Below are 24,097 nucleotides of genomic sequence, written 5' to 3' on the forward strand. Positions count from 1 at the left end.
GTAAAACCTTTTTTATCTTTTTATTGAGGTGGGACGCCACGTAGTCCACCTGATGCAGTTTCCATCAATTTGCAAAACTGCGTGAAGACTTCCTGATGAAGTCACCACTTTCCCGGGTGGAGGTCGTGTCCACTCCCAGAATGTACACTGCTGACAGTGCGCTTACTTGATTCTCCGCCCAGTGAAGAATTCTGGTGGCTTCTACCCTCGCCACCCTGCTCCTTGTGCCGCCCTGGCGGTTTACATGAGCCCCTGCGGTCTGACTGGATCAGAACCGGTTGGTCGCGAAGCAGGAACTCCGCTTGACTTAGGGCGTTGTATATGGCCCTTAATTCCAGGATATTGATGTGAAGGCAAGTCTGTTGGCTTGACCACAAACCTTGAAATTTTCTTCCCTGTGTAACTGCCCCCCACCCTCGGAGGCTTGCATCCGTGGTCACCAGGACCCAGTCCTGAATGCCGAATCTGCGGCCCTCGAGAAGGTGAGCACTCCGCAGCCACCACAGGAGAGACACCCTGGCCCAGGGGGATAGGATGATTAACCGATGCATCTGAAGATGTGATCCGGACCACTTGTCCAGTAAGTTCCATTGTCCTTGCATGGAACCAGCCGAAGGGGATGGCCTCGTATGATGCCATCATCCTTCCCAGGACTCGAGTGCAGTGAAGCACTGACACCTGTTTTGGTTTTCAATAGATTCCTGACCAGTGTCATGAGCTCCTGAGCTCTCTCTATCGGGAGATAAACCCTCTTCTGGTCTGTGTCTAGGATCATGCCTAGGCGAGGCAGATGAGCTGTAGGAACCAACTGCGAATTCGGAATATATAGAATCCAGTCGTGTTGCCGTTTCACTTCCAGAGAAGGTTATACGCTGTCCAGCAACTGCTCTCTTGATCTCGCTTTTATGAGGAGATCATCCAAGTATGTGATAATAGTGACACCTTGCTTCCGCAGGAGCACCATCATATCTGCCATTACCTTGGTGAAATTGGTAATGACAATCCCGTACCGCAATTCTGAGGTACGCCTGATGAGGTGGATAAATGGGGACACGAAGGTATGCATCCCTTATGTCCCGATTCATGTCAGGCTTGCAATGACCGCTCTTAGCGATTCCATCTTGAACCTGAACCTTTTCAGGTATATGTTCAGGGATTTTAATTCAATATGGGTCTAACCGAACCGTCTGGTTTCGGGATTATAATATGGTCGAATAATAACACCCTCTTGTTGAAGGAGGGGACCCTTGACCACCACCTGTTGAAGATACAATTTACGAATTGCAGTTAACACTGGCTCCCTCTCTTGGGGGAAAGCCCGCCGGGTCCTCAGTGAGGGGGCATCTTCTCACAGTCCAGCCTGTATCCCTGCGATACAATTTCTATTGTCCAGGGATCTAACAGGGAGTGAACCCACTTGTGGCTGAACTTACGAAGGCGTGTCCCCACCGGGCCTAGCTCCGCCTGTGGAGCCCAAGCGACATGCAGTGGATTTTTGTAGAGGCCGGGGAGGACTTCTGTTCCTGGGGACTAGCTGTGTTGTACAGCTTCTTTCCTCTGCCCCCGGCTCTGACAAGAAAGGACGCACCTCAGACTTTCTTGTTTCTTTATTCGAAAAGCTGCATTTAATAATGTAGTGCTTTCCTAGGCTGTGCAGGAATATAAGGCAAAATATCAGAATTACCAGCTATAGCTGTGGAGACCAGGCCCGAGAACCTTTCTCCACACAATCCTCAGCCTTCCATATGCCTCTTAAGTCGGCATCATCTGTCCAATGTATATTCTACAGGACACGTCAAGCAGAAATCGACATAGCTTTTGTCTCTAGGACCCAGTATGCTCATGTCCCTTTGCTTTATAATTATATATCTATCACTTAAGACAGCATCTTAAAATATTTATATGCATACTAGGGTCTCAATCTCTGCTGATAAGGTACCTGTCCACACTGCCACAGCGCTATAAACCCATGCCGACACAATCGCCGGTCTGGGTAGTATACTAGAATGTGCACACTATCTGCAGGATCCTTGAGAATAGATAGTGCAAACAGGACACCCAAGGGGAAGATTCTCAACACATCCTGGCCCTAGTGGGGAAAGGATACAGCCTGAGAATTCTCTTGTGGGAAGCTGCCGTCTCTTGTCTGGAGATTCCCGCTCTTTTTCCTCATGAGAGGAGGGAAATTTACCTCAGCATTCTTCCCCTTAACATGTGTACTCTCGTGTCAGGGACAGATGAGTCATCAGTGATATGCAAATCATCTTTTATTCCAATAATCATATATTGAATATCTTTTAGCCCTCTTGGCTGTAACTTTGCATTATCGTAGTAGACAGTGGAGTTAAACTCCGTGTCGATACTTTGTTATTTTGGATAGTGAACATAGAGAGACTCTGAAGGACTCTGTGACATAGGGACAGACCAGGGTAGATTTCCTTTCTGTTCCCTAACCTTTTGTGCAATAATTTTACCTCAGCACTTACACATATCCAAACAGGTGTCGGCGTTGTTGACGGAGACACCCTCCCACACACTTATCCGCTCTATCACCTCCTTAGAGGAGCCTTTTACCTCAGACATGTCGACACACACGTACCGACACACCACACACACAGGGGATGCTCTATTTGAAGACAGTTCCCCCACCAGGCCCTTTGGAGAGACAGAGAGAGAGTATGCCAGCACACACCACAGCGCTATATAATACAGGGATGTACACTATACTGAGTGATTTTTCCCCTATAGCAGCTTATATACACATTTTTGCGCCTAAATTTATGTGCCCCCCCTCTCTTTTTTACCCTTTGTGTACCAGGATACTGCAGGGGAGAGCCTGGGGAGCTTCCTTCCAGCTGAGCTGTGAAGAGAAAATGGCGCCGGTGTGCTGAGGAAGAAGGCCCGGCGGGCTTCTGTCCTTTTATGTACTTTAATGGCGGGGGTTAATGCACATATACAGTTTATCAGACTGTATTATGTGCTTTTCGCCAAGTAAGGTAATCTAATTGCTGCCCAGGGCGCCCCCCCCCAGCGCCCTGCACCCATCAGTGACCGGAGTGTGTGGTGTCCTAAGGGAGCAATGGCGCACAGCTGCAGTGCTGTGCGCTACCTTAATGAAGACCGGAGTCTTCAGCCGCCGATTTTCAACTTCTCTTCGTTCTTCTGGCTCTGCAAGGGGGACGGCGGCGCGGCTCTGGGACCGGACGACCGAGGACTGGGCCTGTGTTTGATCCCTCTGGAGCTAATGGTGTCCAGTAGCCTTAGAAGCCCAAGCTAGCTGCAAGCAGGTAGGTTCGCTTCTCTCCCCTCAGTCCCACGTAGCAGTGAGTCTGTTCCCAGCAGATCTCACTGAAAATAAAAAACCTAACAAATACTTTCTTTTCTAGGAAGCTCAGGAGAGCCCCTAGTGTGCAACCAGCTCGGGCCGGGCACAGATACTAACTGAGGTCTGGAGGAGGGGCATAGAGGGAGGAGCCAGTGCACACCAGATGTAGTACCTAATCTTTCTTTTAAGAGTGCCCAGTCTCCTGCGGAGCCCGTCTATAACCCATGGTCCTTACGGAGTACCCAGCATCCACTAGGACGTCAGAGAAAAGCAGTTTCTGACAATCAAGTTTTCCTTTAATACAGTCAAAATATCTATGTCTCCTTTCCTCCTATTGCTCTCTGAGAGGTTCGGCAATGTTTAGTGACAGGTTAACCTCTGATAATTGAGACAATATCCTCTACTGACTGGAAATAGGATGGTTAAATACTTATATCTGAAATATATATATATATATATATATATATAAAAGGCAAATACCACTGACTCGTCACAAAACTTCCTGAACCATAAGGCTGCATTTCCGTGCCAGTGGCAGTTTCAGAGCAGTCCATTATTCAAATAGAGGAGCCACACCCAGGGATGTTTGACAGTGTTTAGGGGTGGCAGTTGCTGTGGCTCCCCTATTTGAATAATGGGCTGCTCTGCAACTGCCACTGGAAAGGAAGTCTAGGAACAGAGCAATGTGTCCTCCCCCCTCTGCGACTTGGTATCACCGGCACCATGTATTCTTTATAGCCCCGACTGGGTGGGCTGTCTTAACTCTCCTCTGTGAGGGGGGAATTATCTCACCCTAATGAACCCCTTTGTGGGTGGAATTTTGAAAAATCCCTTCTTAGTGGGTGCCTACGTCACAAAAGCCAGCTACTGTCCAAACTTCAAGTTCCTAGTCCTTATGGTTCAGGAGACTCAGTGGTATTTGTCTTATATATATATGAATGAGATCTAGAAACATCACTTCACAAGCTCCCGCGGCACTGTCTGACACCCCGGACAGAACACTTTAGGTATGTCTATTTCTAAGGCTATGTTCATATTGCATATTCTCTATTAACTTTCTCCTTGTATTGTGTGATCCTCAAGGGAACAGAAGGAGAAGGGTCTGCTCAGTGTGAGGTGCCTGGCTTCCTGGCATCCAGAGGTCCTCCTCTCCAGACTCCATGATGTCTGTACAGCAGTAACCAGAGAGGTAAGTTGTTTAGTGCAAGCCACACTGGGTGTGGTTCAGTATATCTACAGTAAAAAGATAGACAGTCAAAAGGTCGACCCCAAATGGTCGACAGGGTCAAACCGTGGACCGGGTCAAAAAGGTCGACATGGAATAGGTAGACAGTAGAAAAGGTTGACAGGTACAAAAGGTACGTCTCAGTCACTGGGGGCTATAAGACTTCATTTATAGCAGGGGAAATCAGGTAAAGGCCTTTGGTCCAGAATGGAGATGCATCATCCCATTAATGTGCTGGAGCTGAGGGTGGTTCTCAACTCTTGCTCCACCATAAACTGATGTGTGATGGAGTATGTAGGTCTCTGTTCTCGGGGAGAATAGTGTCTTCATCAGGTAGTGTTCAGTCTCTTGGTGTAGCATTGGGATCAACTGGAGATCGATCTGATGTCCCCCTTACACAACAAGGTATCCACATTCAGTTTCAGGTCCAGCAATCCATTACAGTGCAACGGGACTTCAGCTTGTTCTATCTCTTACCTTCTCCCTTTTGTCCTAAAAAGGGTAAAAAAAGAAGGAGTTCCATACTCCACGTGAAACCAGATTGGTCAAGAAGAACTTGGTACGCCAACATGCCTTGCATGGCGGACGGTCCCAACTGGCGACTCCTCTGTTGGATGACCTGATCTCTCAGTATTGTTGACCATGCATCATGCCACACAGCGTTGTGCTTAATCTGTGACTTTATACTAATTCCTTTGTGAGAAAAATACTAACTTTAAATCACCAGGACACTATAAGCGACTTTGGATGTTGCTACAATGTGACACAGACACTAAATTCAGAATTAATTCTGAAAGTTCAGGAAACAGTGCACCTGGGTGGGGTGGGGGGGGGGGGGGAGGGGGAAAGTATGAGCGTCTTTGTTGCATCGTGTGCTTCTTGTCTAAACAGGGAAGGTGTATGAGTTTACACCTGGAGATGCTCCGGGTTTACCACTTCTATATCCAGACTGTCATGTCTTCTTTCCCTTCTTCAATCTGGATTAGATCCTGACCTCTTCCTCAAATCCTTGAAGGTAAAAGTATCGCCTTTGTCAGATTAGCCTTACTTGTAGACATAGGCCTTGGAAAGTGATAAAGTGGAGAGAGATAAAGTACCAGCCAATCAGCTCCTGACATTTTTCAAACACAACCTGTAACATGGCAGTTATGAGCCGATTGGCTGGAATTTTATTTCTCTTCACTTTATCACTCTCGAAGGCTTAGTACATCTGCCCCAAAGTCGTCGCATGAAGCTCTTAAGACTTTTGATATGAAGTTTGCCACGTAGAACTTGTTTTACCTCTTGGCGACAGCATCTTCTAGACCGTTCGCAGAACTTATGGCTCGGCCTTGTAGATCTCATTATCTCATTTGTCATAATGACAGCTCTGTGTTATGTGCCCATTTTTTCAGCTCAAGGTGTCAGGTTCCACCTAAATCAGGAAATAGTAATTTCGTCTTTTACAGGATCTGATTTTGAGCTAGCTCTTCCAGATGTGGCTCCATCTATGAAAGTTTACTTAGACTGGACTATCTGTCTTTGGAAGCTTTCTGATTCTCAGTGATGCATAGAGTAGAGGTTGGTCAGGGACTACGATGAGAATAGGTAGATGTATGAGACTATGCTGAGAATAGGTAGATGGATGGGACTACGATGAGAATAGGTAGATGGGTGGGACTACGATGAGAACAGGTAGATGCATGGGACTACGATGAAAATAGGTAGATGGATGGGACTACGATGAGAATAGGTAGATGGATGGGACTACAATGAGAATAGGTAGATGCATGGGACTACGATGAGAATAGGTAGATGGGTGGGACTACGATGAGAATAGGTAGATGGATGGGACTACGATGAGAATAGGTAGATGCATGGGACTACGATGAGAATAGGTAGATGGATGGGACTACGATGAAAATAGGTAGATGGATGGGACTACGATGAGAATAGGTAGATGCATGGGACTACGATGAGAATAGGTAGATGGATGGGACTACGATGAGAATAGGTAGATGGATGGGACTACGATGAGAATAGGTAGATGCATGGGACTACAATGAGAATATGTAGATGCATGGGACTACGATGAGAATAGGTAGATGGATGGGACTACGATGAGAATAGGTAGATGGATGGGACTACGATGAGAATAGGTAGATGCATGGGACTACGATGAGAATAGGTAGATGGATGGGACTACGATGAGAATAGGCAGATGGATGGGACTACGATGAGAATAGGTAGATGGATGGGACTACGATGAGAAAAGGTAGATGGATGGGACTACGATGAGAATAGGTAGATGGATGGGACTACGATGAGAATAGGTAGATGCATGGGACTACGATGAGAATAGGTAGATGGATGGGACTACGATGAGAATAGGTAGATGGATGGGACTACGATGAGAATAGGTAGATGCATGGGACTACGATGAGAATAGGTAGATGGATGGGACTACGATGAGAATAGGTAGATGGATGGGACTACGATGAGAATAGGTAGATGGATGGGACTACGATGAGAATAGGTAGATGGATGGGACTACAATGAGAATATGTAGATGCATGGGACTACGATGAGAATAGGTAGATGGATGGGACTACGATGAGAATAGGTAGATGGATGGGACTACGATGAGAATAGGTAGATGCATGGGACTACGATGAGAATAGGTAGATGGATGGGACTACGATGAGAATAGGTAGATGGATGGGACTACGATGAGAATAGGTAGATGGATGGGACTACGATGAGAAAAGGTAGATGGATGGGACTACGATGAGAATAGGTAGATGGATGGGACTACAATGAGAATAGGTAGATGCATGGGACTATGATGAGAATAGGTAGATGGATGGGACTACGATGAGAATAGGTAGATGGATGGGACTACGATGAGAATAGGTAGATGCATGGGACTACGATGAGAATAGGTAGATGGATGGGACTACGATGAGAATAGGTAGATGGATGGGACTACGATGAGAATAGATAGATGGATGGGACTACGATGAGAATAGGTAGATGGATGGGACTACGATGAGAATAGGTAGATGCATGGGACTACGATGAGAATAGGTAGATGGATGGGATTACGAAGAGAATAGGTAGATGGATGGGACTACGATGAGAACGTCCCCATGGATGGTGAAGAAAAGAGGATTGTTGGTTCTTACCTTTAAATTCATTTATCCGAATCATCTATGGCTCATTGCTCCCCGCCCTTCACAGTCAACCTGAGACTTGTTTATTGTTGGACTGCTTCATATCACTGTGTGTTATTTGTTTACCCTGTCCTTGTGTGCTTTTTAACTTGGAAACTGGTGAGAAGCTTTAGCCCTCTAAGAATTCTTAACCTTTAGGTGCCCAGCTGCTGTGCCCTCAGCACAACCCCATGGTCCAGTGTCCCCCAAATGGATTCAAAGAAATTAATTTAACGTCACGCACCAAAAATAAATGTTCCATTGCCTATGGATACCACACAAAGCTGCACTCGGGTCACATTGGTGTCCAATGCAGAGAGCTCAACTGAGCTCTGCCAGATGATAGGAACACATGTTGGAAAACACAGAAAGAATAAAAAAATTGGGAAAATTTAATAATATAAAGTTATACAAGGGCAAAAAGTCCCTGTAAGTGATATAATACTGTAAAATCACATTTGAATATGTTGCTTCGCCCTCTTTCAGGTCAGCAATCTGCGGTCCAAGGTCTCTCGCCATGCCATCAAAACACTGGGCGACCTGTTTAAGGCCCTCAGGAGAAACATGGACCAGGAGGTAGAAGAGGTTGCCCGGGTTCTCCTCCACAAGATTGGCGACTCCAACGATTTCATACGGGAGGAATCGGATAAATGCCTTGGAATCATGGTAGAATATGTCAGCCCTTCCAAAGCCATGTCTGCATTGCTAGCTGGGGGTAGTAGGTGGGTATTACTTTATTGAATCCTTTATTATAGTTCAGCCTGTACTAGAGAAGGGGCTACAGCTTATTCTTGCAGTCTGTGGACCAGCTGCAGAGTTGGACAGAAATTGGGTGCATGCGCTTCCGCATTACATGCACTGGTGCATGGTTTCCTACCAGTCGTCATTGTAAGCACGCACTTGCACCAGCCCTACACTAGGGGGGTCATTTCGAGTTGATCGCTCGCTGCCGATATTCGCAGCGCAGCGATCAGGTGAAAAAACGGCATTTATGCGCATGCGTATGCCCCGCAATGCTCACGTGCGACGTACGGGTACAAAGCCCTTTGTGGTTGTGCTCAGGTTCTAGCAAAGTTTTTCTTCGCACTGACGCCGCAAGAAGATTGACAGGAAGGGGGTGTTTCTGGGTGTCAACTGACCGTTTTCAGGGAGTGTTTGCAAAGACGCAGGCGTGTCTGAAAAAAACGCAGGCGTGACTGGGCGTTTGCTGGGCGGTTGTATGACGTAAAATCCGGACGCGAATAGGCTGAAGTGATCGCAAGCGCTGAGTAGGTTCAGAGCTACTCAGAAACTGCACAAACTGCTTTTGCAGAGATCGGCTGCACATGCGTTCGCACTTCTGCTAAGCTAAAATACACTCCCCAGTGGGCGGCGGCATAGCGTTTGCGCGGCTGCTAAAACTAGCTAGCGAGCGATCAACTCGGAATGACCCCCTAGGTGCAAAGTATACACTAGAAACAATAATTCCATTTATTTCCAACCATGCATAGCTTGCAGTCCATCAGCACCCTTCACTGAGCATTCCTTATGTCAGAATGCATGAATGATGAGTCTGAGATATAAGAGTAGACATAACAGAAAATTGCTCTTAAAGAAAGTATAGAAATGTAACCTTAATACTGTTCGATTATTTTTATTTGTGTCTTTGTCCCATTCTCCCTGCAGTCATCGGAACAGCTCCATCAGAAAGTGCATGGCGAAACATCTGCTGGCGGTGGTGGAACAGCTGGGGGCAGACAAGCTTTTCTCCGGGCCCAGAGAAAGCACGGACACATTCCTACGGACCCTAGTTAAGTTGGTGCAGGACGGACAACAAGACACCAGGTAACTGGACTGTGACTGCATTGTAACTATTGTTATCCTCTGTCCCAAGTGCAGGATTTGTAAATTGTGTAATATTTAAAAACATGGGCCCTCATTCCGAGTTGTTCGCTCGGTATTTTTCATCGCATCGCAGTGAAAATCCGCTTAGTACGCATGCGCAATGTTCGCACTGCGACTGCGCCAAGTAACTTTACTATGAAGAAAGTATTTTTACTCACGGCTTTTTCTTCGCTCCGGCGATCGTAATGTGATTGACAGGAAATGGGTGTTACTGGGCGGAAACACGGCGTTTCAGGGGCGTGTGGCTGAAAACGCTACCGTTTCCGGAAAAAACGCAGGAGTGGCCGGGGAAACGGTGGGAGTGCCTGGGCGAACGCTGGGTGTGTTTGTGACGTCAACCAGGAACGACAAGCACTGAAATGATCGCACAGGCAGAGTAAGTCTGGAGCTACTCTGAAACTGCTAAGTAGTTAGTAATCGCAATATTGCGAATACATCGGTCGCAATTTTAAGAAGCTAAGATTCACTCCCAGTAGGCGGCGGCTTAGCGTGTGTAACTCTGCTAAATTCGCCTTGCGACCGATCAACTCGGAATGAGGGCCATGGTGTGAATGGAGAGATTTCTGTGCTGCCCCCTGAGTTTTGGAACCCCTATGCCCCACTGTTTCAGTGTCCCCTCTGTCCTGATTGCTGTAGGTTCTACGGGCGCCGGATATTCAGCTTCATAATGACTCATCCCAAGTTTGATGGACAGATGGAACGTGTGATCCCGTCACATGACCTGCGTGAACTGATTGCCGCTGTTAAGCAGAAAGTACGTCATGTAACGTGTAAATCACAATTAACAAATTGCTTCTGATTATTTATATAGATGTGGTTTGTCCCCATGTTACCCTAATACCTAATGAACTCTCATAGTATCTCTGCCATAATACACGCTCTGCTAATTCTAGGAAATGAGTGATAATGTTTCAGACGTCCCGTCAGCCAGAAGTCAGCGACCGCTTCAGAAGAGCAGTGCGGTTCCGATGGCCCAGGATGCCCCGAAGCCAGACCCAAGGTGTGTTACTGTTATAATCTCTATAGGAGATGATTATATTATATACAATTATATAATCTGCAGTATGATCACTAAGTGATACAAGAGTGCAGTCACACTGGAGGGATGGAGGGCAGACACAGGAGTGCAGTCACACAGGAGGGATGGGGGGCAGACACTCACAGGAGTGCAGTCACACAGGAGGGATGGAGGGCAGACACTCACAGGAGCGCAGTCACACAGGAGGGATGGAGGGCAGACACTCACAGGCGCGCAGTCACACAGGAGGGATGGAGGTCAGACACTCACAGGAGTGCAGTCACACAGGAGAGATGGGGGTCAGACACTCACAGGAGCGCAGTCACACAGGAGGGATGGAGGGCAGACACTCACAGGAGAGCAGTCACACAGGAGGGATGGAGGGCAGACACTCACAGGAGCGCAGTCACACAGGAGGGATGGAGGGCAGACACTCACAGGAGAGCAGTCACACAGGAGGGATGGAGGGCAGACACTCACAGGAGCGCAGTCACACAGGAGGGATGGGGGGCAGACACTCACAGGAGCGCAGTCACACAGGAGGGATGGAGGGCAGACACTCACAGGAGCGCAGTCACACAGGAGGGATAGGGGGCAGACACTCACAGGAGTGCAGTCACACAGGAGGGATGGGGGGCAGACACTCACAGGAGCGCAGTCACACAGGAGGGATGGAGGGCAGACACTCACAGGAGCACAGTCACACAGGAGGGATGGAGGGCAGACACTCACAGGAGCGCAGTCACACAGGAGGGATGGGGGGCAGACACTCACAGGAGAGCAGTCACACAGGAGGGATCGGGGGGCAGACACTCACAGGAGCGCAGTCACACAGGAGGGATGGAGGGTAGACACTCACAGGAGCGCAGTCACACAGGAGGGATGGAGGGCAGACACTCACAGGAGCGCAGTCACACAGGAGGGATGGAGGGCAGACACTCACAGGAGCGCAGTCACACAGGAGGGATGGGGGGCAGACACTCACAGGAGCGCAGTCACACAGGGGGGATGGGGGGCAGACACTCACAGGAGCGCAGTCACACAGGGGGGATGGGGGTCAGACACTCACAGGAGCGCAGTCACACAGGAGGGATGGGGGGCAGATACTCACAGGAGAGCAGTCACAAAGAAGGGATGGAGGGCAGACACTCACAGGAGAGCAGTCACACAGGAGGGATGGAGGGCAGACACTCACAGGAGCGCAGTCACACAGGAGGGATGGGGGTCAGACACTCACAGGAGCGCAGTCACACAGAAGGGATGGGAGGCAGACACTCACAGGAGAGCAGTCACACAGGAGGGATGGAGGGCAGACACTCACAGGAGCGCAGTCACACAGGAGGGATGGGGGTCAGACACTCACAGGAGCGCAGTCACACAGAAGGGAAGGGGGGCAGACACTCACAGGAGAGCAGTCACACAGGAGGGATGGAGGGCAGACACTCACAGGAGCGCAGTCACACAGGGGGGATAGGGGTCAGACACTCACAGGAGAGCAGTCACACAGGAGGGATGGGGGTCAGACACTCACAGGAGCGCAGACACACAGGGGGGATGGGGGGCAGACACTCACAGGAGCGCAGTCACACAGGAGGGATGGAGGGCAGACACTCACAGGAGTGCAGTCACACAGGAGGGATGGAGGGCAGACACTCACAGGAGCGCAGTCACACAGGAGGGATGGAGGGCAGACACTCACAGGAATGCAGTCACACAGGAGGGATGGAGGGCAGACACTCACAGGAGCGCAGTCACACAGGAGGGATGGAGGGCAGACACTCACAGGAGAGTAGTCACACAGGGGGGATGGGGGTCAGACACTCACAGAAGCGCAGTCACACAGGAGGGATGGGGCAGATACTCACAGGAGCGCAGTCACACAGGAGGGATGGGGGCAGATACTCACAGGAGCGCAGTCACACAGGAGGGATGGAGGGCAGACACTCACAGGAATGCAGTCACACAGGAGGGATGGAGGGCAGACACTCACAGGAGAGTAGTCACACAGGAGGGATGGAGGGCAGACACTCACAGGAGCGCAGTCACACAGGGGGGATGGGGGTCAGACACTCACAGGAGCGCAGTCACACAGGAGGGATAGAGGGCAGACACTCACAGGAGCGCAGTCACACAGGGGGGATGGGGGTCAGACACTCACAGGAGCGCAGTCACACAGGAGGGATGGAGGGCAGACACTCACAGGAGCGCAGTCACACAGGAGGGATGGAGGGCAGACACTCACAGGAGGGATGGAGGGTAGACACTCACAGGAGCGCAGTCACACAGAAGGGATGGAGGGCAGACACTCACAGGTGCGCAGTCACACAGGAGGGATGGAGGGCAGACACTCACAGGAGAGCAGTCACACAGGAGGGATGGAGGGCAGATACTCACAGGAGCGCAGTCACACAGGAGGGATGAAGGGCAGACACTCACAGGAGCACAGTCACACAGGAGGGATGGAGAGCAGAGACTCACAGGAGCACAGTCACACAGGAGGGATGGGGGGCAGACACTCACAGGAGCGCAGTCACACAGGAGGGATGGAGGGTAGACACTCACAGGAGCACAGTCACACAGGAGGGATGGAGGGCAGACACTCACAGGAGCGCAGTCACACAGGAGGGATGGGGGTCAGACACTCACAGGAGAGCAGTCACATAGGAGGGATGAAGGGCATACACTCACTGGAGCGCAGTCACACAGGAGGGATGGGGGGCAGACACTCACAGAAGCGCAGTCACATAGGAGGGATGGAGGGCAGACACTCACAGGAGAGCAGTCACACAGGAGGGATGAAGGGCAGACACTCACAGGAGCACAGTCACACAGGAGGGATGGAGGGCAGACACTCACAGGAGCACAGTCACACAGGAGGGATGGGGGTCAGACACTCACAGGAGCGCAGTCACACAGGAGGGATGGAGGGTAGACACTCACAGGAGCGCAGTCACACAGGAGGGATGGAGGGTAGACACTCACAGGAGCACAGTCACACAGGATGGATGGAGGGCAGACACTCACAGGAGCGCAGTTACACAGGAGGGATGGGGGGCAGACACTCACAGGAGAGCAGTCACATAGGAGGGATGAAGGGCAGACACTCACTGGAGCGCAGTCACACAGGAGGGATGGGGGGCAGACACTCACAGGAGCGCAGTCACACAGGAGGGATGGAGGGTAGACACTCACAGGAGCGCAGTCACACAGGAGGGATGGAGGGTAGACACTCACAGGAGCACAGTCACACAGGAGGGATGGAGGGCAGACACTCACAGGAGCGCAGTCACACAGGAGGGATGGGGGGCAGACACTCACAGGAGAGCAGTCACATAGGAGGGATGAAGGGCAGACACTCACTGGAGCGCAGTCACACAGGAGGGATGGGGGGCAGACACTCCCAGGAGCGCAGTCACATAGGAGGGATGGAGGGCAGACACTCACAGGAGCGCAGTCACACAGGAGGGATGGAGGGTAGACACTCACAGGAGCGCAGTCACACATGAGGGATGGGGGGCAGACACTCACAGGAGCGCAGTCACACAGGAGGGATGGGGGGCAGACACTCACAGGAGCGCAGTCACACAGGAGGGATGGAGGGCAGACACTCACAGGAGCGCAGTCACACAGGAAGGATGAAGGGCAGACACTCACTGGAGCGCAGTCACACAGGAGGGATGGAGGGCAGACACTCACAGGAGCGCAGTCACACAGGAGGGATGGGGGGCAGACACTCACAGGAGCGCAGTCACACAGGAGGGATGGAGGGCAGACACTCACAGGAGCGCAGTCACACAGGAGGGATGGAGGGTAGACACTCACAGGAGAGCAGTCACACAGGAGGGATGGGGGGCAGACACTCACAGGAGCGCAGTCACACAGTAGGGATGGAGGGTAGACACTCACAGGAGAGCAGTCACACAGGAGGGATGGGGGGCAGACACTCACAGGAGCGCAGTCACACAGGAGGGATGGAGGTCAGACACTCACAGGAGCGCAGTCACACAGGAGGGATGGGGGGCAGACACTCACTGGAGCGCAGTCACACAGGAGGGATGGAGGGCAGACACTCACAGGAGCGCAGTCACACAGGAGGGATGGGGGGCAGACACTCACAGGAGCGCAGTCACAAAGGAGGGATGGAGGGTAGACACTCACAGGAGAGCAGTCACACAGGAGGGATGGGGGGGCAGACACTCACAGGAGCGCAGTCACACAGGAGGGATGGAGGGCAGACACTCACAGGAGCGCAGTCACACAGGAGGGATGGGGGTCAGACACTCACAGGAGCGCAGTCACACAGGAGGGATGGAGGGCAGACACTCACAGGAGCGCAGTCACACAGGAGGGATGGGGGGCAGACACTCACAGGAGCACAGTCACACAGGAGGGATGGAGGGCAGGCACTCACAGGAGCGCAGTCACACAGGAGGGATGAGGGACAGACACTCACAGGAGCGCAGTCACACAGGAGGGATGGAGGACAGACACTCACAGGAGCGCAGTCACACAGGAGGGATGGGGGGGCAGACACTCACAGGAGCGCAGTCACACAGGGGGGAGGGGGGGCAGACACTCACAGGAGAGCAGTCACACAGGAGGTATGGAGGGCAGACATTCACAGGAGAGCAGTCACACAGGAGGGATGGAGGGCAGACACTCACAGGAGCGCAGTCACACAGGAGGGATGGGGGTCAGACACTCACAGGAGCGCAGTCACACAGGAGGGATGGAGGGCAGACACTCACAGGAGCGCAGTCACACAGGAGGGATGGAGGGTAGACACTCACAGGAGAGCAGTCACACAGGAGGGATGGGGGGCAGACACTCACAGGAGCGCAGTCACACAGGAGGGATGGAGGGCAGACACTCACAGGAGCGCAGTCACACAGGAGGGATGGGGGTCAGACACTTACAGGAGCGCAGTCACACAGGAGGGATGGAGGGCAGACACTCACAGGAGCTCAGTCACACAGGAGGGATGGGGGGCAGACACTCACAGGAGCACAGTCGCACAGGAGGGATGGAGGGCAGGCACTCACAGGAGCGCAGACACACAGGAGGGATGGGGGTCAGACACTCACAGGAGCGCAGTCACACAGGAGGGATGGAGGGCAGACACTCACAGGAGCGCAGTCACACAGGAGGGATGGTACGGGCAACACTCACAGGAGCGCAGTCACACAGGGGGGATGGGGGTCAGACACTCACAGGAGCGCAGTCACACAGGAGGGATGGGGGGCAGACACTCACAGGAGAGCAGTCACACAGGAGGGATGGAGGGCAGACACTCACAGGAGAGCAGTCACACAGGAGGGATGGAGGGCAGACACTCACAGGAGCGCAGTCACACAGGAGGGATGGGGGTCAGACACTCACAGGAGCGCAGTCACACAGGAGGGATGGAGGGCAGACACTCACAGGAGCGCAGTCACACAGGGGGGATGGGGGTCAGACACTCACAGGAGCGCAGTCACACAGGAGGGATGGGGGGCAGACACTCACAGGAGCGCAGTCACACTGGGGGATGGGGGTCAGACACTCACAGGAGCGCAGTCACACAGGAGGGATGGAGGGCAGACACTCACAGGAGTGCAGTCACACAGGAGGGATGGGGGGCAGACACTCACAGGAGCGCAGTCACACAGGAGGGATGGAGGGCAGACACTCACAGGAGAGCAGTCACACAGGAGGGATGGAGGGTAGACAGTCACAGGAGCGCAGTCACACAGGAGGGATGGAGGGCAGACATTCACAGGAGCGCAGTCACACAGGAGGGATGGGGGGCAGACACTCACAGGAGAGCAGTCACATAGGAGGGATGGGGGGCAGACACTCACAGGAGCACAGTCACACAGGAGGGATGGAGGGAAGACACTCACAGGAGCGCAGTTACACAGGAGGGATGGTGGGCAGACATTCACAGGAGCGCAGTTACACAGGAGGGAGGGAGGGCAGACACTCACAGGAGCGCAGTCACACAGGAGGGATGGGGGGCAGACACTCACAGGAGCGCAGTCACACAGGAGGGATGGAGGGCAGATACTCACAGGAGCGCAGTCACACAGGAGGGTAGACACTCACAGGAGCGCAGTCACACAGGAGGAATGGAGGGCAGACACTCACAGGAGAGCATTTACACAGGAGGGATGGAGGGCAGACACTCACAGGAGCGCAGTCACACAGGAGGGATGGGGGTCAGACACTCACAGGAGCGCAATCACACAGGAGGGATGGAGGGCAGACACTCACAGGAGCGCAGTCACACAGGAGGGATGGGGGCAGACACTCACAGGAGCGCAGTCACACAGGAGGGATGGAGGGCAGACACTCACAGTAGAGCAGTCACACAGGAGGGATGGAGGGCAGACACTCACAGGAGAGCAGTCACACAGGAGGGATGGAGGGCAGACACTCACAGGAGCGCAGTCACACAGGAGGGATGGGGGTCAGACACTCACAGGAGCGCAGTCACACAGGAGGGATGGGGGGCAGACACTCACAGGAGCACAGTCACACAGGAGGGATGGAGGGTAGACACTCACAGGAGCGCAGTCACACAGGAGGGATGGGGGGCAGACACTCACAGAAGCGCAGTCACACAGGAGGGATGGGGGGCAGACACTCACAGGAGCGCAGTCACACAGGAGGGATGGAGGGCAGACACTCACAGGAGCGCAGTCACACAGGAAGGATGAAGGACAGACACTCACAGGAGCGCTGTCACACAGGAGGGATGGGGGTCAGACACTCACAGGAGCGCAGTCACACAGGAGGGATGGAGGGCAGACACTCACAGGAGCGCAGTCACACAGGAGGGATGGGGGGCAGACACTCACAGGAGCACAGTCACACAGGAGGGATGGAGGGCAGGCACTCACAGGAGCGCAGTCACACAGGAGGGATGGGGGACAGACACTCACAGGAGCGCAGTCACACAGGAGGGATGGAGGACAGACACTCACAGGAGCGCAGTCACACAGGAGGGATGGGGGGGCAGACACTCACAGGAGCGCAGTCACACAGGGGGGAGGGGGGGCAGACACTCACAGGAGAGCAGTCACACAGGAGGTATGGAGGGCAGACATTCACAGGAGAGCAGTCACACAGGAGGGATGGAGGGCAGACACTCACAGGAGCGCAGTCACACAGGAGGGATGGGGGTCAGACACTCACAGGAGCGCAGTCACACAGGAGGGATGGAGGGCAGACACTCACAGGAGCGCAGTCACACAGGAGGGATGGAGGGTAGACACTCACAGGAGAGCAGTCACACAGGAGGGATGGGGGGCAGACACTCACAGGAGCGCAGTCACACAGGAGGGATGGAGGGCAGACACTCACAGGAGCGCAGTCACACAGGAGGGATGGGGGTCAGACACTCACAGGAGCGCAGTCACACAGGAGGGATGGAGGGCAGACACTCACAGGAGCGCAGTCACACAGGAGGGATGGGGGGCAGACACTCACAGGAGCACAGTCACACAGGAGGGATGGAGGGCAGGCACTCACAGGAGCGCAGACACACAGGAGGAATGGGGGTCAGACACTCACAGGAGCGCAGTCACACAGGAGGGATGGAGGGCAGACACTCACAGGAGCGCAGTCACACAGGAGGGATGGGGGAGCAGACACTCACAGGAGCGCAGTCACACAGGGGGGATGGGGGTCAGACACTCACAGGAGCGCAGTCACACAGGAGGGATGGGGGGCAGACACTCACAGGAGAGCAGTCACACAGGGGGGATGGAGGGCAGACACTCACAGGAGAGCAGTCACACAGGAGGGATGGAGGGCAGACACTCACAGGAGCGCAGTCACACAGGAGGGATGGGGGTCAGACACTCACAGGAGCGCAGTCACACAGGAGGGATGGAGGGCAGACACTCACAGGAGCGCAGTCACACAGGGGGGATGGGGGTCAGACACTCACAGGAGCGCAGTCACACAGGAGGGATGGGGGGCAGACACTCACAGGAGCGCAGTCACACAGGGGGATGGGGGTCAGACACTCACAGGAGCGCAGTCACACAGGAGGGATGGAGGGCAGACACTCACAGGAGTGCAGTCACACAGGAGGGATGGCGGGCAGACACTCATAGGAGCGCAGTCACACAGGAGGGATGGAGGGCAGACACTCACAGGAGAACAGTCACACAGGAGGGATGGAGGGTAGACAGTCACAGGAGCGCAGTCACACAGGAGGGATGGAGGGCAGACATTCACAGGAGCGCAGTCACACAGGAGGGATGGGGGGCAGACACTCACAGGTGAGCAGTCACATAGGAGGGATGGGGGGCAGACACTCACAGGAGCACAGTCACACAGGAGGGATGGAGGGAAGACACTCACAGGAGCGCAGTTACACAGGAGGGATGGTGGGCAGACACTCACAGGAGCGCAGTAACACAGGAGGGAGGGAGGGCAGACACTCACAGGAGCGCAGTCACACAGGAGGGATGGGGGGCAGACACTCACAGGAGCGCAGTCACACAGGAGGGATGGAGGGCAGATACTCACAGGAGCGCAGTCACACAGGAGGGTAGACACTCACAGGAGCGCAGTCACACAGGAGGAATGGAGGGCAGACACTCACAGGAGCGCAGTCACACAGGAGGGATGGGGGTCAGACACTCACAGGAGCGCAATCACACAGGAGGGATGGAGGGCAGACACTCACAGGAGCGCAGTCACACAGGAGGGATGGAGGGCAGACACTCACAGGAGCGCAGTCACACAGGAGGGATGGAGGGTAGACACTCACAGGAGAGCAGTCAGTCAGGAGGGATGGGGGGCAGACACTCACAGGAGCGCAGTCACACAGGAGGGATGGAGGGCAGACACTCACAGAAGCGCAGTCACACAGGAGGGATGGGGGTCAGATACTCACAGGAGCGCAGTCACACAGGAGGGATGGAGGGCAGACACTCACAGGAGCGCAGTCACACAGGAAGGATGGGGGGCAGACACTCACAGGAGCACAGTCACACAGGAGGGATGGAGGGCAGGCACTCACAGGAGCGCAGTGACACAGGAGGGATGGGGGTCAGACACTCACAGGAATGCAGTCACACAGGAGGGATGGAGGGCAGACACTCACAGGAGAGTAGTCACACAGGAGGGATGGAGGGCAGACACTCACAGGAGCGCAGTCACACAGGGGGGATGGGGGTCAGACACTCACAGGAGCGCAGTCACACAGGAGGGATAGAGGGCAGACACTCACAGGAGCGCAGTCACACAGGGGGGATGGGGGTCAGACACTCACAGGAGCGCAGTCACACAGGAGGGATGGAGGGCAGACACTCACAGGAGCGCAGTCACACAGGAGGGATGGAGGGCAGACACTCACAGGAGGGATGGAGGGTAGACACTCACAGGAGCGCAGTCACACAGAAGGGATGGAGGGCAGACACTCACAGGAGCGCAGTCACACAGGAGGGATGGAGGGCAGACACTCACAGGAGAGCAGTCACACAGGAGGGATGGAGGGCAGATACTCACAGGAGCGCAGTCACACAGGAGGGATGAAGGGCAGACACTCACAGGAGCACAGTCACACAGGAGGGATGGAGAGCAGAGACTCACAGGAGCACAGTCACACAGGAGGGATGGGGGGCAGACACTCACAGGAGCGCAGTCACACAGGAGGGATGGAGGGTAGACACTCACAGGAGCGCAGTCACACAGGAGGGATGGAGGGTAGACACTCACAGGAGCACAGTCACACAGGAGGGATGGAGGGCAGACACTCACAGGAGCGCAGTCACACAGGAGGGATGGGGGTCAGACACTCACAGGAGAGCAGTCACATAGGAGGGATGGAGGGCATACACTCACTGGAGCGCAGTCACACAGGAGGGATGGGGGGCAGACACTCACAGAAGCGCAGTCACATAGGAGGGATGGAGGGCAGACACTCACAGGAGAGCAGTCACACAGGAGGGATGAAGGGCAGACACTCACAGGAGCACAGTCACACAGGAGGGATGGAGGGCAGACACTCACAGGAGCACAGTCACACAGGAGGGATGGGGGGCAGACACTCACAGGAGCGCAGTCACACAGGAGGGATGGAGGGTAGACACTCACAGGAGCGCAGTCACACAGGAGGGATGGAGGGTAGACACTCACAGGAGCACAGTCACACAGGATGGATGGAGGGCAGACACTCACAGGAGCGCAGTTACACAGGAGGGATGGGGGGCAGACACTCACAGGAGAGCAGTCACATAGGAGGGATGAAGGGCAGACACTCACTGGAGCGCAGTCACACAGGAGGGATGGGGGGCAGACACTCACAGGAGCGCAGTCACACAGGAGGGATGGAGGGTAGACACTCACAGGAGCGCAGTCACACAGGAGGGATGGAGGGTAGACACTCACAGGAGCACAGTCACACAGGAGGGATGGAGGGCAGACACTCACAGGAGCGCAGTCACACAGGAGGGATGGGGGGCAGACACTCACAGGAGAGCAGTCACATAGGAGGGATGAAGGGCAGACACTCACTGGAGCGCAGTCACACAGGAGTGATGGGGGGCAGACACTCACAGGAGCGCAGTCACATAGGAGGGATGGAGGGCAGACACTCACAGGAGCGCAGTCACACAGGAGGGATGGAGGGTAGACACTCACAGGAGCGCAGTCACACATGAGGGATGGGGGGCAGACACTCACAGGAGCGCAGTCACACAGGAGGGATGGGGGGCAGACACTCACAGGAGCGCAGTCACACAGGAGGGATGGAGGGCAGACACTCACAGGAGCGCAGTCACACAGGAAGGATGAAGGGCAGACACTCACTGGAGCGCAGTCACACAGGAGGGATGGAGGGCAGACACTCACAGGAGCGCAGTCACACAGGAGGGATGGGGGGCAGACACTCACAGGAGCGCAGTCACACAGGAGGGATGGAGGGCAGACACTCACAGGAGCGCAGTCACACAGGAGGGATGGAGGGTAGACACTCACAGGAGAGCAGTCACACAGGAGGGATGGGGGGCAGACACTCACAGGAGCGCAGTCACACAGTAGGGATGGAGGGTAGACACTCACAGGAGAGCAGTCACACAGGAGGGATGGGGGGCAGACACTCACAGGAGCGCAGTCACACAGGAGGGATGGAGGTCAGACACTCACAGGAGCGCAGTCACACAGGAGGGATGGGGGGCAGACACTCACTGGAGCGCAGTCACACAGGAGGGATGGAGGGCAGACACTCACAGGAGCGCAGTCACACAGGAGGGATGGGGGGCAGACACTCACAGGAGCGCAGTCACACAGGAGGGATGGAGGGTAGACACTCACAGGAGAGCAGTCACACAGGAGGGATGGGGGGCAGACACTCACAGGAGCGCAGTCACACAGGAGGGATGGAGGGCAGACACTCACAGGAGCGCAGTCACACAGGAGGGATGGGGGTCAGACACTCACAGGAGCGCAGTCACACAGGAGGGATGGAGGGCAGACACTCACAGGAGCGCAGTCACACAGGAGGGATGGGGGGCAGACACTCACAGGAGCACAGTCACACAGGAGGGATGGAGGGCAGGCACTCACAGGAGCGCAGTCACACAGGAGGGATGAGGGACAGACACTCACAGGAGCGCAGTCACACAGGAGGGATGGAGGACAGACACTCACAGGAGCGCAGTCACACAGGAGGGATGGGGGGGCAGACACTCACAGGAGCGCAGTCACACAGGGGGGAGGGGGGGCAGACACTCACAGGAGAGCAGTCACACAGGAGGTATGGAGGGCAGACATTCACAGGAGAGCAGTCACACAGGAGGGATGGAGGGCAGACACTCACAGGAGCGCAGTCACACAGGAGGGATGGGGGTCAGACACTCACAGGAGCGCAGTCACACAGGAGGGATGGAGGGCAGACACTCACAGGAGCGCAGTCACACAGGAGGGATGGAGGGTAGACACTCACAGGAGAGCAGTCACACAGGAGGGATGGGGGGCAGACACTCACAGGAGCGCAGTCACACAGGAGGGATGGAGGGCAGACACTCACAGGAGCGCAGTCACACAGGAGGGATGGGGGTCAGACACTTACAGGAGCGCAGTCACACAGGAGGGATGGAGGGCAGACACTCACAGGAGCTCAGTCGCACGGGAGGGATGGGGGGCAGACACTCACAGGAGCACAGTCGCACAGGAGGGATGGAGGGCAGGCACTCACAGGAGCGCAGACACACAGGAGGGATGGGGGTCAGACACTCACAGGAGCGCAGTCACACAGGAGGGATGGAGGGCAGACACTCACAGGAGCGCAGTCACACAGGAGGGATGGTAGGGGCAGACACTCACAGGAGCGCAGTCACACAGGGGGGATGGGGGTCAGACACTCACAGGAGCGCAGTCACACAGGAGGGATGGGGGGCAGACACTCACAGGAGAGCAGTCACACAGGAGGGATGGAGGGCAGACACTCACAGGAGAGCAGTCACACAGGAGGGATGGAGGGCAGACACTCACAGGAGCGCAGTCACACAGGAGGGATGGGGGTCAGACACTCACAGGAGCGCAGTCACACAGGAGGGATGGAGGGCAGACACTCACAGGAGCGCAGTCACACAGGGGGGATGGGGGTCAGACACTCACAGGAGCGCAGTCACACAGGAGGGATGGGGGGCAGACACTCACAGGAGCGCAGTCACACAGGGGGATGGGGGTCAGACACTCACAGGAGCGCAGTCACACAGGAGGGATGGAGGGCAGACACTCACAGGAGTGCAGTCACACAGGAGGGATGGGGGGCAGACACTCACAGGAGCGCAGTCACACAGGAGGGATGGAGGGCAGACACTCACAGGAGAGCAGTCACACAGGAGGGATGGAGGGTAGACAGTCACAGGAGCGCAGTCACACAGGAGGGATGGAGGGCAGACATTCACAGGAGCGCAGTCACACAGGAGGGATGGGGGGCAGACACTCACAGGAGAGCAGTCACATAGGAGGGATGGGGGGCAGACACTCACAGGAGCACAGTCACACAGGAGGGATGGAGGGAAGACACTCACAGGAGCGCAGTTACACAGGAGGGATGGTGGGCAGACACTCACAGGAGCGTAGTTACACAGGAGGGAGGGAGGGCAGACACTCACAGGAGCGCAGTCACACAGGAGGGATGGGGGGCAGACACTCACAGGAGCGCAGTCACACAGGAGGGATGGAGGGCAGATACTCACAGGAGCGCAGTCACACAGGAGGGTAGACACTCACAGGAGCGCAGTCACACAGGAGGAATGGAGGGCAGACACTCACAGGAGAGCATTTACACAGGAGGGATGGAGGGAAGACACTCACAGGAGCGCAGTCACACAGGAGGGATGGGGGTCAGACACTCACAGGAGCGCAATCACACAGGAGGGATGGAGGGCAGACACTCACAGGAGCGCAGTCACACAGGAGGGATGGGGGCAGACACTCACAGGAGCGCA

The 24,097-nt window shown here is 54.6% G+C and overlaps 1 protein-coding gene across 4 annotated transcripts in view; it reads left to right on the top strand.

Moving 5' to 3' along the window:
* TOGARAM2 (TOG array regulator of axonemal microtubules 2) overlaps positions 1-24,097 on the top strand; it is a 335,042-nt gene that overhangs the window by 232,397 nt on the left and 78,548 nt on the right. For all 4 annotated transcript variants that reach the window (XM_063918915.1, XM_063918914.1, XM_063918916.1 and 1 more), the window contains exons 12-16: positions 4,409-4,514; positions 8,228-8,463; positions 9,407-9,565; positions 10,262-10,379; positions 10,519-10,625. In XM_063918915.1, coding sequence (XP_063774985.1) covers positions 4,409-4,514; positions 8,228-8,463; positions 9,407-9,565; positions 10,262-10,379; positions 10,519-10,625 — 726 coding nt within the window. The remainder of the gene's footprint in view (positions 1-4,408; positions 4,515-8,227; positions 8,464-9,406; positions 9,566-10,261; positions 10,380-10,518; positions 10,626-24,097) is intronic.

The sequence above is a fragment of the Pseudophryne corroboree genome, chromosome 4, assembly GCF_028390025.1.
Source record: "Pseudophryne corroboree isolate aPseCor3 chromosome 4, aPseCor3.hap2, whole genome shotgun sequence".
Taxonomy (NCBI): Eukaryota; Metazoa; Chordata; class Amphibia; order Anura; family Myobatrachidae; genus Pseudophryne; species Pseudophryne corroboree.